We start from the raw sequence: 19,315 nt of genomic DNA on the forward strand, positions 1-19,315 counted from the left end.
TATTTTAATCATCTTTTAAAATTAGATTGATTGGAAAAATTAGAAAACTAACTATTTTAAAACATGAACTGTAGGCATGGAGATTCATCCTCAGAAGTTATGGCTTCTTTCCTGTAGTACTTTATCACTTCTAAGATAAAAGCTTGTTCTGCTGCCCTCTTGCAGGCAAAGAAATAGTCATCACAGGCTCTCTGAAAGAAAAATATCTGTAAAGCACACAAACACTGTGATCATGTCATACTATCATGATCAAGCTTCCTTCCTGGTGTATGATGTTGAGTCTGTGCAAGAAAGGTGGTGATACAGGATTGACTTTCCAGACTTTGGGCTGGCCTGTCAGCTTTGCAGTCATGCAGTGTTTGATTTTCCTTGACTCTGTGTAAAAATGTGTTTTTTGACTGATCCTTTCTGTATCTGCTGGCGTTCTGGATTTGTGAAGCTCTCACAGATGCTCCTTTTAAGAAACTTTGACTATGTGTTATTCTGCTTAATGTAGTTTCCATCCAGGTTTGCAGTTGACACAGGCAACTGGAGGGTCCTAAGTTTCTCTGAGCTCAGCTGACTCCCTTCTTTGCACAAATGCTTTTGGGCTGAGTTTTGCCTGCTAGACCAGGATTAACCTCTATCATCTGTGTACTTCACTGTGAAGCCCAGTGATCCAAGTGCTTCCTTGGGCACACTGCCAAAAGTGCAGTCCTGGACACTGGACTCACCCTTCCATGATGGTATTTGACACAGTCATTATGCAAAAGTCACTGGAGATGAGGGGCTGGGGATCCCATGAGTTTCAGGCAGCTCTGTGTGTTCTGCAGGGCAGTCTGGTGGTGCCCTGGGTGTGTGACTGCAGCTCAGGGCTCAGTGCCCTGACAGTGCAGTGGTTCCAGAGGGCTTCAGTTGTCCTGGGCCACTGCAGTGATGGGATCACAACAGGTTAATGGCTTTTTAAAGAAAAGGGTGTATTTAAGCTACCCAAAGCAGATTTCCATGTAAGTATCTATTACATACTCTGCAAAACTGCAGAAATCAAACTCTGCCTCCTGCTTGCTTCAGTCAATATTCAAAAGGCCATCTAAGCAGTGTGAAGCTGAGGGAGTGTCACTGAATATGACCCTGTGGCATCAGCCACAGAGGTTGCGTTTTAGATTTTGTGTTACAGCTTGTGATTGCTCATCTATCTAAAATTTGGCAACAGATGGATAGTATTTTTTTAATGCATAACACTCCTCTATCTCTGTCTCAGCACTTAATACTTCTGCATGCATCTTTTCAGCAGAGCTGTGCAGTTACAATCAATAATATGTGAGCTGATGTTTCTGCTCAATAACATACAGCCACTTAAATGCCCGTCTGAAGTATATTGACCCCTGGAGAGAACTACTTTAGTACAACCATCTTCCCTATTGAAATGGAGATATTTGCTATTCAGCACAGCTGGGACTTGAGACTACAGAAGCAGATTCAAATAGAGATTAAAGTCTACATGCTGTGCTATTAAGGGGACAAGGCATCTGGAAGGCTTAGCAGTGACTTTGAGTAATTTGTCAATTTAGGTCTGTTTTAATAAGATTGACATTAAGTTACCAGAAATTAAAGAAGTTCATACCTTATTTATTGTAGTGTCTTCATTACAAGGTGTTAATTCCAGTATAGAATAGCTATTGAAAGCAGGATGTTACTATGAGTATTTAGTAAAAGAACCACTGAAGAAAGCTTTTCAGAGAGACTGTGAGTTATTTGAGTGTATTGGGATTTTTCCTCTCCTGCCTTCCGGACAGAAGAGAGGCAGTCAGCAATTTCTGAGATGGGGTGTTAAATTAGTGCAAGATAGAGGTGAGGACAAACAGTTATCTTTATGCAAAGTCTGCTTTAATCCAGCAGGCCAAGTCTTGGAAATCCTGTTGCCTTTTGAGTTGTCTTAATGTTACAAAACCAGAAAGAAAACTTACAAAATACATTGATGTATTTTGAAAAAGTTATCAATGCTAAGCATTATACCAACAACAAAACATTTGCAGAGCAAGAAAAAGCATTATGTATGCATGTACATATGGATGTATATATTTTTTATATATGTATTTTTCACAATATGTGAAACAGCTTTTTGTAGTTCAGAGTTGGCAGATGGATCAGGGCTTGGGAAATGGGACATGGTTGAAAGTGCCCTTTTATGGCAGTCATAATCTCATGGTTTTCTAGACTGATGGCTTCCTTGAGGCATAATCTGTTTAAACTGAGTGTATAAGACTTGGTTAGCAACCTTCACCAGAAGTGAAATTGATATGCAAGAATAAATTAAAGAGCAATCTTCTGCAAGTATGTAGGCTTGTGGTATTAATAGGTGTCTGCCTATCTGTGCAGAGAGGAGGTAATCTCACACTAGCTAAGCCTGAAGCCAGATGATAAAACAATTTTGATTTATACTGTTCTGACTAAACAAGAGAAAAAGTATGGGAAGTGCAGATAAATGATTTTATTTTCTCTTTGCCTTTTTCTTAATTCCTCCCACAAGAAGAAGAAATATGCTTTGGAGTAGCCAAAATAATGGACAATGCATCATGTGCTGACAATGACTGAATTTGGCTTCCTTGGATGGAGGAGGGAGAATTGAAAAATAAAAGGTCTTCAGGTAGAGAGACTCATTTATGCTCCCAGGCTGGTCTCTACTGTTTAACAGAGGCAAGAGGAACGAGTTATGAATAGCAAGAACTGCTCTGTTATGTCTTCATAGTTTTATTCTCTCAAGCTGTTAGTGTAGGCTCTGCAAAATCAGTGAGGCTGAAGTTTGCCAAGATTTATGGTTGAGTGTGGAAATACTGCTGTACTTTCAGATTAAAACAGCAAGCAGTGGTAAATCAATACGTGCACGTCTGCAGACCTGCCATGAGCTCGGCTTATAAATACATATTAGCATTCATCTGGGTTAATTTCTCATCCTCCCAAATCGTTGTCCTGAGTAGTGATCATTTCTCAGTATAAAGAAAAGGAGAAAAGAAATCACTGGACTGTAGAAACAACATTTCCTATTTGTAATTTGGACCTTTTTGGTACTTTCTTGTTATGCTTGCAAATGAATTATTACTTAAAAAAAAAAAAAAAAAAAAAAAAAAGAGCTGTATCTTTTGTGGTTATGTGAAACTCTTATGCTATCATACCTTTTATATTCTTTCTGGGAGCCATAGAAACTATGATAATTTATTTGGAAATAGTGTTGTTTCAAGCTTTCAGTTGTGTGCAAAATGAAGATTTTTTTCAGTACATAATTTGTGTCCATTCTGTAGCACTGGAGTTAAAAAACAACAGGGTGAGACCATTTGCTTTCTTAATATAATATGGTTTTGTTCTTCCATCTTGTAACAGTAGGAAACTCTTCCCATGTAGTTGAATAACCTTGTCAGTAGATGTGCATGCAAATTGCTGCAGAAAATGTAGATTATCCTGTGTTTTCTTAAGTAAGGGTGATGCTAGTATTAAAAAGCGAGTTAGCCAAGAATTACAAGTATCTTTTAATTTAATTATCTTTTTTTCTTCTTCTTTTCTTCATTTTTTTTTTTTTTCCTTTTTGTTAAGTCAGGGTTCTCCAGAGCTGCTGAACTGGGTGCTGGACAGTAGAGATTAGAGAGTGCAGCCTGCTTTGTGAGGCAGACTCCTTGATTTTTGTGATGTTGTCGCTCTTACTGGCAGCTTCTTGTTTGGATCATCTTAATGCATGTTAATTGATTTATGATAATGTATAATTCCAAGATTTATTGTTTGTGACTATCTGAATAACTGCATACTATTTTCATACAAAGGATCCTCAGTTCCATGTTTCATGGTAAAACTTTCTGTAATGCTTTCAGTGGAGGAGCACTTCACATACAACATTCTATATTAGCACTTCACATATTGCATATGTTCTATATTAGAAGCAGAATAGTAGCAAATTAATTTCTAAACTATTCTATCTGATTTGCACACATCACTTCATATTTAAATATTTTTCTCAAAGGAACAATGACACATAATTTATAAGGAAAACCAGAGCGGTCTTTCACTCTTTGGTTAACAAACTCAATAGATCTTTGGCAGGAAACAGCACTTTTAATGTCAACCAGCAATTGTGTCCCTGCAAACAGATGTTTGAAAACCATAACTCTACATAGTTTACACATTTAAAAATACTTCCTATGTGTGTTTTTAAATGGGTAGAGAGAAAAATCTCCTTAAAGTGTAGGCAAAAATTAGCTAGGAAAAATCACTTTAGTTTTGCTGTACTATTGATTTCATAAACCGTGAAGATTATGATAAACAATTTCCTTTTCTGAAAGAATGGACATTTGTTTTAATACATTACTTTGATTTTTATTTTCTTTTTCTTCCAGTTAGGAGTAAGCAGGCTATGATTACTTAGACAATACTTGCACTTCAGAGTATGTCGAAGAGGCAAATCTGTTTGTGTTTCTGATGGGTTATTTATCCTGCTTAACCTATAAACTGTAAAGTAACAAGGCTACTGAACTGACAGATAGCCTAGCAGATGGTTCAGAGATTATGTGAAATCACCTCAGCTTGTCAGAAGTCAGGTTGGGTTACTGCAGGGGCAGAGGCAGCAAGAAGCACAGAGCAGGATCATTTTTCACAATTTGTTGCTTGAAATTCCATTTTTCTTCACAGCATGTGACATCTTGTGTCTACAGTTAAAACAGCTATGCAATCAACAAATTTAGGACCAGCATGTTCATATTCTGGCTTTCACATGAGTCATTAGGTTGATGAGAATCTTTAGGGGTCTATGAAATATGAAAGCTGATCTCCAGTGCAGAGCAAGAGGTCAATTCTGCCACTTTAGCTGCTATTGCCCTCTCCTTTTCTGTGTCTGGAGCTGTTGTCTCTCCCTACCATAATATTGAGCAGCATTCTCTTGTTAGCCAATGGAAGATTAAATGGAAATTAGGTGCCATATGTTTAGTAGTAAAAATCATGTTGCAGCTGAGCAAGGATAGGCCAAGATTGAGGGCTTTGACAAAAATCTCTCCCTGAAGAGAGGGTGATTATTAATCATAGCTCTGCCAAGTATCTGAACTCACATCCTCAATGGAGCTGCTGAGGCTGCAGATACTGATAAACTTGTCAGAGCCTAGAACAGAAGTTAAAGGTTTATCCTTCAGAATTTGCCTTTTCCTTTCTTTTGAATTAAAAAAAGTCCCCAAAAACCCTAATGTAAAGATTTTTATACTTACATTTTTAAATCTCTTTTTAAATTGGTTGTACAGCTGTTGTGTTTTTTCTCAAAGTAGCATCAGCAGAATTCTTCTTGATGCCTGACAGGGCATAATATGAGAGCCTTCCCCTCCAACTCCAAAAGCTTTTTCTGGGAGTGAGTGTGTGTGTGTGTGTGTGCATACTTAACAGATTATTTTTATTTTTTTTCCCCTCCCATGACTGTGTCATCATAATACTGAAGAATTACTGCTTTTTGACGTATTGAAACATTTCTAACCTTATAAAGTAAAACTAAATAAACATGCCCTTAAAATTTTTGTTGATTTAAGATTGACAGAGAAAACTCCTCTGCAGGCAGCTGTTGAAAGTCTGTTCATTAAGACACTTGGAAGCTACATTGGGAAAGCTGCTTTAGTGCCAGCTGTAATATTTGTGAAATGTTTAAAATGCCCAGAAACATTAAAACCCAAAGTCTTCCTCAGCTGTACTAAATAAAATTATGTATAGCTTAGCAAGCAGTGGGTCTTGCTTTTAAGATAATCAATTTGTTGTGCAACAAGGATCATATTTATTGAAAAGCTTTTGGAAAATGTAATAAGAATAGCTGTAGGATTCTAACGGGACTCTTTCCCCTTGAATCTCAGTCAGCTTCCAAGGAATGGATAGAGGTTATTCACATCTCTACAAAGCAAGAGCAGAAGGAAACAAACATTTCCTGATTCTAAAAACATCTTCCCTGTCCCCACAGCTTATCTTTGTCTGAACCAGGAAATAACTACTCTTGGGAAAAACAAATTGGGTAGCTGAAAAATAATAATTTCTAAAATCTTTTGTGTGTCACTCCACTGTCCATTAGGATTTTAAATTCCTGATTATTTTTAGTTCTAAGGAGCATTTACATTTGTGTAGAGCCTGTACACTACAAATCAAATACCTGTTCATAAAATACTACTTTTTATCTGTTGAAATTAATATTGTCCAAAACACTTAGAAGGCATTTGTTCATACTTTACTAAATTGTGTAAGTCTGTTGTGCAAAGCATTCTGCTCCTGTGAGGACAGACAGCTATCAGAGATGAGAGAATATCTGGGCTTGCATCTGGTTTTGCTGCTTTTGATTACTTCTCAGGGAGATCTGGAATTGTAGTCTACTGAGACTGAAGAAAAAAATATTTGTACCAAAATAATAGTAGCTTGCACTATGGAGATATTGGTAATTGCACTCATAATGATGATGACATATATTGATTCTTATTGAAAACAAAAATTTTAAATTTAAAAGAGGAGTTAAACATAGAGATATCGTGAAGAAAGCTTTACTGGTCTTAATGAAGAGTTTACAGCAGTATATAAGAATATTGATTTGTCAGCAAAGGCAAGGTTCTCTTTTTCTTTTTTTTTTTTTAGTACACAGATCTCAAAAGTAGTCCTTACATTAATAGACAAAATGTAATTTTTGTAATTTTGTAAAGACAAAACAGTAGTTGGCTTTTATAATAATAAATTATAATGTACTTGGAGGTATTATTTATCTCCTAGATAAAATAATAATAAATGAGAATGAGAACTACTTGGACACTTGAGTATTTCGAAAATACCGTCTTTCTTCTAAATTTGCAGAGAGTAAAAGGGACAATTAGTAAGAAAGGAATGAACTAGCTGTATGTCAAAACCACATGATCATTTAACACCATGTCATCAAAATAACACTTTAATTTAGGTACTCAAGTAAGTTCTGTTTTGCACATAGTGAGAAATATTGTCTAATGCCTGAAACAGGGCACATCTGGTGGCATTGGTTAACCCAGTGCTTGAATATCTGGCACTAGGAAAAGAAACTTTACTGAATCCGATAAATTAGCCAAATCTGTAACAATTTCAGACAGAATTCATACTAAGCTAGAATATCCATAACCATTGACTTGGAAAATAAAATATGAAAGTATAACTGCAACTTTTTATGTAATGTTTAAACACGCACTTAAAATGATTGGTCCAGTTTTTGGTGGTAGATACTTTCTGTGTTCTGGTAGAAAACTTTTAGGTGCACGATGGCCTTGCAGCAACTGCATATTCAAGGAGTTTCTCCAAGAACAGTGTGTCTTCCAACAACAGAAAACAAAATATGGACAAAATGTTCTCAGCAATGTTTCCTTCTGAACGAGGGCATAGATGTGGTGAAGAAGAATTTAAAAATGGAAACCATATGGTTTGATTCTGTTCTCTAAATTCAGTATTCTGCTGGATTGAATAAATTTCTTCATCAAGTTTTTGTGAGAAACATTTACCCATAACTAGAGAGCGGGATCAGAGTAGTCTATCAGAAGGACAAGTAGAATTGTATTGGCAATTATTTTCCAAAATTCCCTTTACTGGAAAATTGACAGTTTGATATATAAACCAAAAATTCCTGTATTTGCCTAAGCTTAAAATGGACCAAGAGTTCTATTGAACCTTGTTCAGTACACCACTTTCCCAAAATGCAGCAGAGGCAGAGGTATGGGAGCCAGATAAAACTTTTTATGCTTGGGTTTTGGATCCAGGAGGAAAGATTGATGGGGCTGATCATGTTCCCTTGGCTGTGCTGCTGCCTTAGGAATGCCCTGAACACAGGAGGATCAGTGAGGAACAGGAGTGAGCTGCACCAAGTCAGCTCTTGCTGACAATTCCCTTGGCTCTTTTTTCTCAAACCCAGGGAATTTTCTTTGCTCCTTCTGCACCAGGTGTTATAGAGAAGCTGGGAACTCCAGCAGAGATCAGGCCTTCCTGTGGGCTGTTAGGGTTTTGCCTCACCAGGTCTCAACTGAGGTGAATGGAGTGGCTTCCACCCACTCTACAAACAGGATAGATGGTGGTGTGGGCCTGGCTAGTAAAACCATCAGTTATATGTTATATAAATCTTTTGAGTCACAATGTTCAAAATGGAATACTTTAAGTTTGAGGAGGTGAGGATCTTAGAATTTGCACATCACTGATTTGCAGAAGTCCATCTTTATTGTGTTCACTGATTTGAAGCCATACTGAAAGACAGCATGATTTCCTTTCAGGCAATAATTTGCTTCATTTAGAGTACATGCAAGGTACCCACTGACCATGCTGTGTGGTGAATAAGGTCATCTTGAATAAGGAATATTTTTTTGTTTTGTTTTTGTTGTTGTCCCTTATTTTTAAAGCTGATTTACAGACTGAGCAGGCCCACCTGATTTTTCTTTTTAGTGTTACAATTAACATACAGGAATTACTTTGGAAGTATTTGCTTTGTGGATTTTCGTCTAGTTACTTACCCTAGTCAAAATTACAATTAATTTTGATGAGGATCTGTTCAGCAGTTGCATTATATTTTATGATTAATTGGTCTGCTCTCCTATGTGACATTCCTGTGACAAGGCACATCTGTCTGTTGTGCTCTTTCCACTCTTTGAGTAACCTGGTGAGAATATTGGCTCCCTATCAGAATATTTTGTCTTCAGCCAGGTTCTCTTTCCAGTCACCATTCCACCTTAAAGTTAATTCATTTACTTGGGGCCACTTACAAGTTATGAAATCCATGTCTGGTTTTACCACATCATTCTGGATCTTAAAAATAAGAGCATTCCATGAAGGGCAGTGATAAGATACTAAGATGTAAAAATTAATCTAGAACAAATACAGAAGATATGCAGCATTGTTTCTGTATATCAGAGGAGTTCTGACAGCACTACAGTAATGCAAACTGTAACAGCAGGATCTCTAAGAATGTTATTTTTACAGCTGGACTGAATTTAGGCAAAGGGAGATCACTGTTCATCTTCAACACAAAATTTGGGAGGGATGACCTCCTGCATTTAAAGGCAAGGACTTTCCAAGGTAGCAGAGATCGTTCTGGCATAGTTTTGTCCAAGTCAACATCTTGTGGTAGAGAAATCTTTCACAACAAAAGCTGGAAGGCAGGCTGAAAGTACTGCAAGGGGAAATAGTGTGAGCTGGTGGTATGAGGTATATTATATTATGTTGTAGACAAAGATTTGAACAATTTATTCCAGACAAACCTTATCAAACCTCTTGCTGCCTGTTCTTACTGTACCTCTCCCCTAATGCACACACAGATAAGTTCTTTCAACACTCAGAACAGCACTTGGGGCAGGGACTTCAAGCTCCTTCATTCCCCATTTTTTGTCATGCTCCTAATGGAGTCTTTTCACATTTCCATGTATGTTCATCATACTGCCAGATGTACAAAGGGAAAAAAATAAATAGTGCCTCAGGTTGTTCATGTACTTGGTTTTCTAAGGACCCTTTTCTTTCAACATTGTGGAGATTGCCAAAACTAGGCTTCAGAGATGTTTTAAATGTCAAATGTATCCCAAGCTATTTGCAGTGAATCTGAAAAGGATGATTGTTTGCACTGGTTTTGATCATGTTGCTGAACAATATGATTTAAAAAAATTACATGGTGGTGCTTCACTTCAAGTCTTCTACTTCAAAAGCATCTAAGACAAAGATATAGTGCAGTGTTTGACATTCTTATTGTCTGGCAGCAGATTTTGGGGCAGTATGAGCAGGTGAGGGTTATTTTTTCATTTCTGTGCTCTGAGTATGTAATGAGCAGTAGTAAACATTGTCCTGTTAAGCAGCTGTACTGCATTTCTTCCTAGCTTGGCTTTGAACATGTTTCTTGTCTATCTTCTGTCCAGACAGAGGTTTGCATTGGTGTTTTGTACCACAACTATATCTTGTACACTGGGTCACAGGCAGTTACCAAGCACACCCCTGTTAATCCCATACCCTCTGCACCCTGGCAATTATTTACCTGCCTCTTACCCAAACCCTCTCTTTCTCAATATGTGAGTTGATATTGGTACAAGTGCTGTCTAGAAAAGAGATGCAAAACTGAAAACATCTTTCCATCTCCAAATGTAGTTCAGACTGAAGAATATATTAATAGCACTCAAAACTAAAAAAAACAAACTACTCTCTATTGCTGCTGAACATGAGTTTGATGTTATTTTGGGGAGAAAAATAACCCACTTAATAAGAAATACCTGGCTGCTTGTCACCAGCCAGATCAGCAGTTATTTCTTAAGACTGGTACTTAATTTAAAAGAAAGCATGTTTTAAAAAACTGTTTCAACTGAGAGGGAATGAGCAATCACCAGTCGCTGTAGAAGTGATTCTGCCAGCCATGGGAACAGTGATCTGCTGCAGCTGCAAAATCTCACCATGCAGTAAGGCTGTGGAGCAGAGGAGAACCCTCAGCAAGTGCCTTGTACAACCAGATGTATATAAGCTTTGAAAGGAGTTAGGATCTTCAGGCAAGACCTAACATCATAGACATCTTTGTAATACAAATTTTCTCTTGCTTATTATAATCCTTTTTGTAAGCAGACAATACATACTAGTTTGTATCATGACTGGTGTGTTTTATAGCTCATTGATTTCTGCAGGATCTTGATTGCAGTTGCACCCAAAAAATGAGCAGTTGCAAACAGGAGCTTGTGTTAAAAGCATAGTATAAGGACTGTAGAATTCAAGGGGAATGGTCATAATTTGAAGGAAGTACCTTGGGAATACTTTGAAGGAAGCTTGGGAGAACCTGCAAGAAATAATTCCCTTGGTATCCTGGGTTCCCAATACCCAGGGTATTTCCCTGGGTTCCCATGCTGGGACCAAGGAGGGTGTGCATCCTGCTGGCCAGGCTCAGGGAGGGTAAACTGCTTTTCTGTGCCTCATGGCATGAGTGGAGAACAGCTCACACATGGGAGGGAAAATCGTAGGAGAAATCCTGGTGATAGCTGCTATTGTTCTATTGGTTCCCAGTTTGTTCCTAGACTCACACTGCTGAAATGTCTTGGCAGCCTTCCATGGTAGCTGGTTCTTTGCAGGAGCCACTCTCTCTAGGACAGTGCAATAAATCACTAAGCCATCTTTGCACAGTGGAAGGTGGCCCGTGAAGTTTCTGTGGAGAGCAGATGTGCAGAGATGTGTTATGGGCTGGTGAGCATCAGCACTGTGGGCTGGAGCAGCCCAAGGCAGCCCCAGCCCAGCTGGTCAGGTCACTGTGTTTATGTAAATACCCAGTGCTCTGGTTCTTCACCAGCACCACTTGCTGTGCTTTCAAGAGCTGACACAGTAGCGGAGACAAGATCATCCTTCAGGGATTTTTTTTTCCCACAAAAGGCTGTGTAGCTCTTCACTTTAAGAAGCTTTGGGGAGGCTGATAGGATATGGAGAATGCTGGCTGTCAAATGTCATGCTGGGTGCAAGTGCCCTGAGCAGTTTGCCTCTCTCCTTTACAGCACGTGCGTTTACTCTGCACTCAGAAAAATTCAGCAGAAAACGTGAGAAGTTTCGACTTAGGCACTATAAAGCTTTCTGAATGGAATGACATTTGGAAAATAAGTGGTATGAATAAGGAAGTAACTGCTCCAACTATTATGCACAATTTCTATTGCTTGATTGCAGCTTCTAAAAATGGTAAATTTAGGTATGCACTGATTTTAATTGATGCTTGTATTTTTTAGGCTATAGACAGATAGTTCTATTTTATATCAGTGTAGTTACTCACAATTTCAGAGGAAAGAAGGAAGCCACCACTTCGTGGCTTATGTCTTGGGTTTACTCCCTTGCAACTGTTTGAAGCCATCCAATAACTATTGCATAAACAGCTGGGTCTTGAAACTGGTCACAAAGAGTGATAAATGCACTGAAAGACGTATTTAAATGCTCTTTGTGGGGAAAGTACTTTGTAAATGGGCTTAGCCTTTGAATAACTGTCTCTTTGCAAATGAACATTTAATTGAATCCTCTTATTTTATTAGGCTTCTAATATAATTTGAAAAAAATTTAAGATTAATACAGCTGCTGCAGAAATGGAGTTAGTTGTCTTTTTGAAATTATACTCACTCTGTTGTTGTTCTGTTATGCAGGTAAGATGGTGAAAGTTCATTTTTCCCCAAATTCCCCTTTCATATACTGATAACATTTCTCATAATTCTCAGTTCTTTTTGGGCTCTTGTACAAGATAAAGAGCCTCTTAGCACACAGTGCATAATAGCACAAATATTACCTGTTAGTGTAATAAGTTACCTTGCATTCTCAAATGAAAGCAAACTCCTTTTGCATCATTTCTTTTTTCTGTGCTCAAGAGTACCCTAACAAGTGTAGTTGATAATGTAGTTGAGAAGGATGTGGGAAGGAGCTTGGGAAACCTGTGCTCCATTTCCAGTCCCACTGTTCATGCAAGCCAAGAGAATGGCTGCTTTTAAATTGAAGGTGGGGTTTTTATTCCAAGGGAAATTACAAGCAGGAACAAATTCTCCTCTAAAAATGATCAAAATACCTAAATCTGATAAACTTTGCAGAGTGCTGCAGAAACAGCCATTGTTCTTGTAGCTGAGATTGCTCTCCACCTGTTTCCCAAGCTTAGTTGCTGAGATCTGTGTGCTCACCTTTGAGCTGCATAGCAGGTTGGGCTTACCAGGTGCTGAGAAACTGGCAATAAAAAAAAGAAAATTCAGAAGGGTGGTTTTTTTTAGTTAAAATTGCTTATATTTACAGAAACGCACAGAATTTTTTTGACAACTTTGTTGATCAGCTTTCATAAGTTTTGCACTTGTCACATTCCAGAACAGAATAATATTAAATCAGATGTAATACTATTTTTGTATTTGTCACTTGGGGTTTTGCTGGGTTTTACTCTCTTTATTTTTTTTGTTTCCATACTAGCCAGCAAGCCTAGCACTGACAAGGCAACTGGTCTGCTTTAACTAGTCTGTATACTGAGAGAGTCCCAGCTTATATCTGTAACATGGTGTTCTTTATATATCAGGGTTTTAACTGTATGGAATTCTTTTCAAGCACTGTTTTCTGGCTTGTTCTGTGGTTCTGTGATGCCACTGAGAATACAGGGCAAATAGAACAAGATCATGCTTGAAATTGTTGATCTTTTTTTGTCACTTCCATCTATGTATGTGTTTGCATTCCATAATTATAGTCTATATATTGTTTCATTTTGCATAGAGTGTAGGTTATAAATATAAGGATATAAAGATAAAAGATACAGATATAAGGCAAAGATATAACAATATAAGGGCATAAAATAAAGTGATTTGTATGTCTGTTATAATAGGATATTATTTTCTCATTTTCCTTACATATGTATTATACATTTTAGGTATGGGAAAATTGTATCCACGAAGGCTATTTTGGACAAGACTACAAACAAATGCAAAGGTATGTATATTTTCCTTTATATGCATTCCCCTGAAAGTCACAACCAATTCCATAAAATACGTTAATGTTGTCTTTTAAGCACTTTTTACCTTTGTTGGTTTGGTGTGGGGTGTTTTTTCCCCATTCTTGTTGCTAGATGAGTTTTGTTCTTGCTGGTGGTTGGTGTATTGGGAGCATTTTCCTGCAGAGGAGCTGGCAGCAGCCGTGTCCAGGCGCAGCCAAGCCGGAGCGGAGCTGACACGCACAGTGCTGGCTGGCAGCTCGCCTCTATTTTAAAAACAAAAAGGGAGCTAAAAGCAGCTTTTCCCCTTTTGCCTGGAGAAACTAGGGAAGCTTGCAGATGACCATTCAACTATACTAAGCATCTTAAAAAATTATACATTGTGGAAATAAGCTTCATTGATTAGTGTAGCTTGAAGCAGCACTTAATTACATGTTCCAGTACTCTAATTGTGTTTTGTTATGTTCTATTGAATGTGTTGGGAGCAAAGAGAGGGTTCATTTTCAATGAAGTAATTGCAGCTGGAAGAAAAAAATTAGAACTCCTAGATAAGTTGGATACATCAGTTTGTGGATTTTCATCACTCACTGCAATTGCAGCGATTCGGATCCCAGCATGTTTGTGGTGGGAGAAGGTGTGGTAGCAGACACTGAAATACCACATTTCAGACTTGAATTTTTTACAATTAAGAGGCTAATTTCTAAGCAAGGTGAAATATTAAGTCAGCTGATTGAGCAGTATTAATAAGCATAATGCCCATGAACTAGCAGAAAGCTGATAGGCAGAGGGAGGAGAGTTCATCATTAATTAAGACAGAGCTTTTATGCAGAACTTGGAAGCAGTGCAGGGACATAGCTTCTCTACTCCCCATATAAAGCAAATTAAAGAGGCACTTAAAGTTCAGAAAATGGAATTTCTAGAAATTTTTTCCTAACTTGTATGCAAATGTCATTGTGACTAGGAAAGAGGAGATACCCTTTTCAATTATTTTAATGAGTTAATGCCTATGATTGCACTTGACTGATTTAGTCTGTCCATTCTGTCAGTTACCTAAGTGTTGAGTAGTCCTTTCAGAGATACAGAAATTCTCACACTAATTCCTTAAGAGATTTAAGGTGATTTTTTCAATACTGAATTTAAATCTCATTGACAAAAAGCAGTAGCTAACAGCCTGATGTGAAATACACTGCAAGGTGAGCTCACTGTGTGTTGCTGAAATTGCAATAGGAACATAAGCAGGCAGAATGCAAATATCTAACTGGAATTTAACCAAAAGATTGACAGCATCTCTGGCTTTTGCCAAAAAACACACCATGGGGTTGAAACTAACTGGAACAAGGAGCAGCTGAGTTTCTGTATCATCTGGAAGGTGGCAAAGCCAGCTTTGATGCCATGCTTGGTGTCAGTATGTAACTTTGGCTGTATTACACCCTGCAGTGTGTTGGTGATAACCCAGGCTGCCATGAGTGTGGAGAGCTTGTTTGGGGTATGGGAAGTTAGTCTTGCCTTGGCAGCACAAAATTTGGTATGAACTAATTCACTTTGTTTCATGTCAGGATTTAACAATCCTCACCACCACGTGTTACACAAAACAATATGCTGCTTTCTTCAGCTTCTTGGCAGCATAAATAAGCTTGCACTGATGTACAAGGCTGCTTGAGTTGTTTTTATCAAGTTCAGAGCTTTAAAACTTACATTACATTTAGAACTAACATTAGACAACCTTTTCTCAGTAGAAATACATTTAAGAGGATAGTAATGTATTTTGAAGAAATATTTCCATTTTCTACTCCTCCAGAGGTTATTTCATTGTTGGTTTTTTTGTTTGTTTTCTTTTACCCCAACTTTAACTCTGGAAAGGGATTTTATTAATACTTGGGCAGTTCACTAGTGGAAAACAGGAGGATTGAAAAATGCATAATGAGGTTTGCAATAACATCTAGTGGAAGTAGCTTCCAAACTCTGTCTCTTGGTGAGCCTTGAGCCTCCAATTCCCAGGCTGGATTAAAAATCCCAGCCTGTAAGATCAGTGTCTGTTAAGGCCAAGGTATATTGCTGTTTGGACATCCTGGAACCCCTTGGTTATGTGTTCTTGTTCAGTATAAGAAAAGAGGTTATTGCAAATATGTGGAATTTGTTTAAATTGGTGTTGAACTTATTTTAATATTTGAAGATTGCATTATATGGCATAGAAAATGCTTTCAGGACAGTTTTTCACATTCTTTCAGTAATAGGAAAAACCATTTGCTTTCACTGAAGCTGGGTTTTCACTCACTTTTAAATTTAACTGTCATTTATGTATATACAGTGAGATAAGTAATTTACCAAAAATTGGATAGATATCTGTCTTTTGAGCTAAATTCCTCTCCCGATTTTGTATAAATGAGAAGTGACTTACAGACTTACTTGTCCTTGATTCAAACTGTAGTAAGAATTTACTTCAGAAAAATTAACAGATGATGCTTTATTTGGTGATCTCTGAAATAATCTGCTGCTAGAAGTTACATACCAGATAATACAAAGCAAAGCACTATATTGCTTGTTAGCAATTTGGCCAAAATTCTGATAATGATTGGGCATGGAAATCTATTTGTTCCACTAGGGCAGATCTCTACCAGTTCAAGGTTCAAGAACTTTGCTAGGTTTTTTTTTTGGTGGGGGAGGGACACTGCATGAAGAACTTGGGTTCAATTTGTCCCTCTTCACCAACAAGAAAATGGTATTAAATAACTGTGCCAGTAGCATGGCTGTTGGCTGTGGACTGTTTGTTTATGAGCTGGTTGCTGTCTTGTTAACAAAATGATTTTTTTCTCTTTCAGGTTATGGTTTTGTTGACTTTGACAGCCCAGCAGCTGCTCAGAAGGCAGTTTCTGCTTTAAAGGCCAGTGGAGTCCAAGCACAGATGGCAAAGGTGAGTTAAAATAACCAGCTAATTCTTGCAATGAGTTGTGAAGGTGAACAAGCTGTACAGTGGCACCACAAGGACAGTGTGGAGTTTTCACAGTCCTCAAGCCATGTGATTATTAAGCTAACAAAATGGAGACACTTTGACTGCCATATCCCAAATAATCTCAACTAATTAAATAAAAAGCATGATATTGTAAAGTCTCCAAACTGATCTCGTTCCATTTATCAATTTTCTTTTCCATTGGCTTCATCAAACAAAAGTTTAGCAATAATTTGTAAAATCTACAGCAGGCTTAATGAATTGATTTACAGCACAAAGGTATGAAAGTTTTCGTAGATTCTCTTACTGAGGTTAGAAGCCTTGTGATTTAAGGATTCATTTTTAAGTATGCCATGGCAAAAATTAACCTTTGAACTTTGTTTCAGCCCTTCTAATATATTTTTTGCTAATATAAGTAAAATTTGAATCTCAGTATTCATGATAGATGTCTTGAAATTCTTAGCCAACTCTTGGCTGACTTACTTTTGGATCAAGGCAAACCCAAGAATTATTAAAAAATAACAGAATAAGAGCTATCTTATTTTTCTCTAATTTTTGATGAACCTTGTCTCTGAACCAGTTTATTAGCCAAATGTGATCTTCAGAGCATCTTCAGTGCTCTTTTATTAAATTAGGGAGATGATACTTTAGTAATGATGCCATCATGCATTCTTGTTGGGTCAGATGTCCTGGTTCCAAAAGAGAGCCATAAACACCTCTACAAATTTGTTAACTAAAGAAAATATTACCAATATAATCTGCTGATATAATTCTGGTACCTCTTAAAGCAAATTTACTTTTAGTTTGAAAATTATATACTAATTTAAAAAAAACTAAAATCTAGTAATCTCAGAGGCTTTTTTATTAAAGTAGTCTGCTAAAAATCTAACAAATCTTTTATAGTTTTCCACTAGGTACAGATTTTTTTCAGATGAGATATTTTCCACAGCTTCTCAGCTGAAGAGAACAGTTAAGCTAACAACATAAATGTCTTTGGATGGATTCCAGGGCAACAAAATGGAAACCATATGCTTCATACTTAATGCGTGTTTCATTACAGCCATGACACAAACATACATATTTACTGGAAAACACTTGTTTTTTTTTTTTTTTTCCTTTTATAAGGTTTTATGTATGCTTAATAAAGGCCATTTATTTAATCTTTAGATTTTAGGTTATCACTTTAAAATATACCCCAGATTTTTCAAAGTTCTGTCTGCCATCTTATGAATATGATATCTAGGTAGGAGTGGCAAAAAGAGATTTTGAAGTCATGTAAATTCATTTTCTTAATGAACTTTGTTGTATGATTTAATTGTTTCCTTGAGTAGATGGAGAAGCTCTAATAATTAGCTATAGTAACCTAATGAATAGTTTCTTAATCTTTTTTATAGTATATATTTCTGACTCGTTTCCTCTGACAGTTGCAAGATTGGTAATATTTCTTTTTGATAGCATCAATGAAAAAATGTGCACCAAAATTTCCTACAGTTTTGAGTGTTTTTCTGACCCTGTGTCAAGCCTGATGACCTGTGGGAAACCTGTGACTATGAGGTTTGCATTCCAGTGAAACTTGTTCTGCTAATTAACACAGAGTGTTTGAATTACTAAAAAGACCAACCCCAGAATCCACCCAATGTGCAATATCACAGCAAGCAGTCACTAGAGACTGTGAGTTTGAGTGCTCTGTTTGAGCCATTGGATTGGTTTTTTCCCCTGGGCAATGCTGCTCTCCTTTTGTCTGAAAAATCCTATCTCCACTTAGATGCTCCAGCCTGGGAATGGCCAGTCACAGTTGCTTTGGCAAGATTAGCAAATCACACCCTTCACGTGCAAGGCACTACAAAATTTTGACATTATGTGTTTAGTATTTTATCGTTTTGCATGTGCCATGGGTGGTGATCCTGCAGTGCCTGAGTGTGACAGAGAAGGATTGGAGGAGTTTTCTGGCTGGCTGGGCAATCGATTTCCTTACTGACTGCTGCAGCTGCTGCAGTTTCAAAGAGGAAATCCATGCCCAGGGCAGGATTTATCCATGGGAAGGTGTTGTAATTACTCTGTGCCCAGGGTGTCAGGAGCAGCTCAGCTCTTCAGTGCCCTCACCCTCCCCTTAGATGTGGTTCCTGACCCACAGGAAGGAAAATGTTCTTGCTGAAGCCACATTCTGACTCTGGCTGCCTTAAAGTCCTTTTTGCAGTGTCCTGCTGTAGCTCTAGGTCAGTGAACTAAAAACTACTCACGTCAGCAAGTTTATCTGCAAATCCTGCTTTGGTGTGATAGTGGTTCAGATTTTTATATATTAAATTTTTTGTTGTTTTGTAGAGATGATAACTTCAAATTAGAGTTTTATTATTTTTCAAAATATTAAATAGTGACTTACAACATTATATTGTTGTCATTATTATTATCAATAATAATAATAATAATAATACTAATAACAACAACAACAACATCCTGTCCATGGGGTAAAATCATGCTGTACCTGGCAGTCTGTTTCCAAGTTGATCTGACTTGAGAAAAAAAACATTTTCTATGTTTGCTACTACTGAGCAGAGTGGGAAGGCCCAGGACTCAAGATATGGCCAAATTCTGCCAAATCTGTTCCAGGGGCTGCTGTTGGTGAAGAAGTGGGCACCACTCAGGAAATGCCACAATGTTGGAACCCTGTGTCAGTCCATTGCTCATGAAATACCATGTCTTCAGCTATTCTGCTTTTCTGAGATCTGAATTGGGAACCCTTGGTCTGGGAAGAGCTGTGCTTTGTGTTGGTTCCATGTCTTCTGGTCACTGCTGAAGCAAATGTTTCTAGTGTTTACTTTTGTCCAGAACATGTGACTAGGAGCTCACATAAGGTGCTAATTGAATAGCCAGAGGGTGGGAGCAGTTTTTGGATGGAAATTTAAAATGCATTTAACAAGCTATTGGCCCTCTTCTCTCTTCCACTTGAGTATTGC

The 19,315-nt window shown here is 37.6% G+C and overlaps 1 protein-coding gene across 3 annotated transcripts in view; it reads left to right on the forward strand.

Moving 5' to 3' along the window:
- RBMS1 (RNA binding motif single stranded interacting protein 1) overlaps positions 1-19,315 on the forward strand; it is a 140,355-nt gene that overhangs the window by 88,782 nt on the left and 32,258 nt on the right. For all 3 annotated transcript variants that reach the window (XM_079311595.1, XM_079311596.1, XM_079311597.1), the window contains exons 3-4: positions 13,355-13,413; positions 16,234-16,325. In XM_079311595.1, the coding sequence (XP_079167721.1) occupies positions 13,355-13,413; positions 16,234-16,325 (151 nt within the window). The remainder of the gene's footprint in view (positions 1-13,354; positions 13,414-16,233; positions 16,326-19,315) is intronic.

The sequence above is a fragment of the Erithacus rubecula genome (genome assembly GCF_903797595.1).
Source record: "Erithacus rubecula genome assembly, chromosome: 8".
In the NCBI taxonomy this organism is placed as follows: Eukaryota; Metazoa; Chordata; class Aves; order Passeriformes; family Muscicapidae; genus Erithacus; species Erithacus rubecula.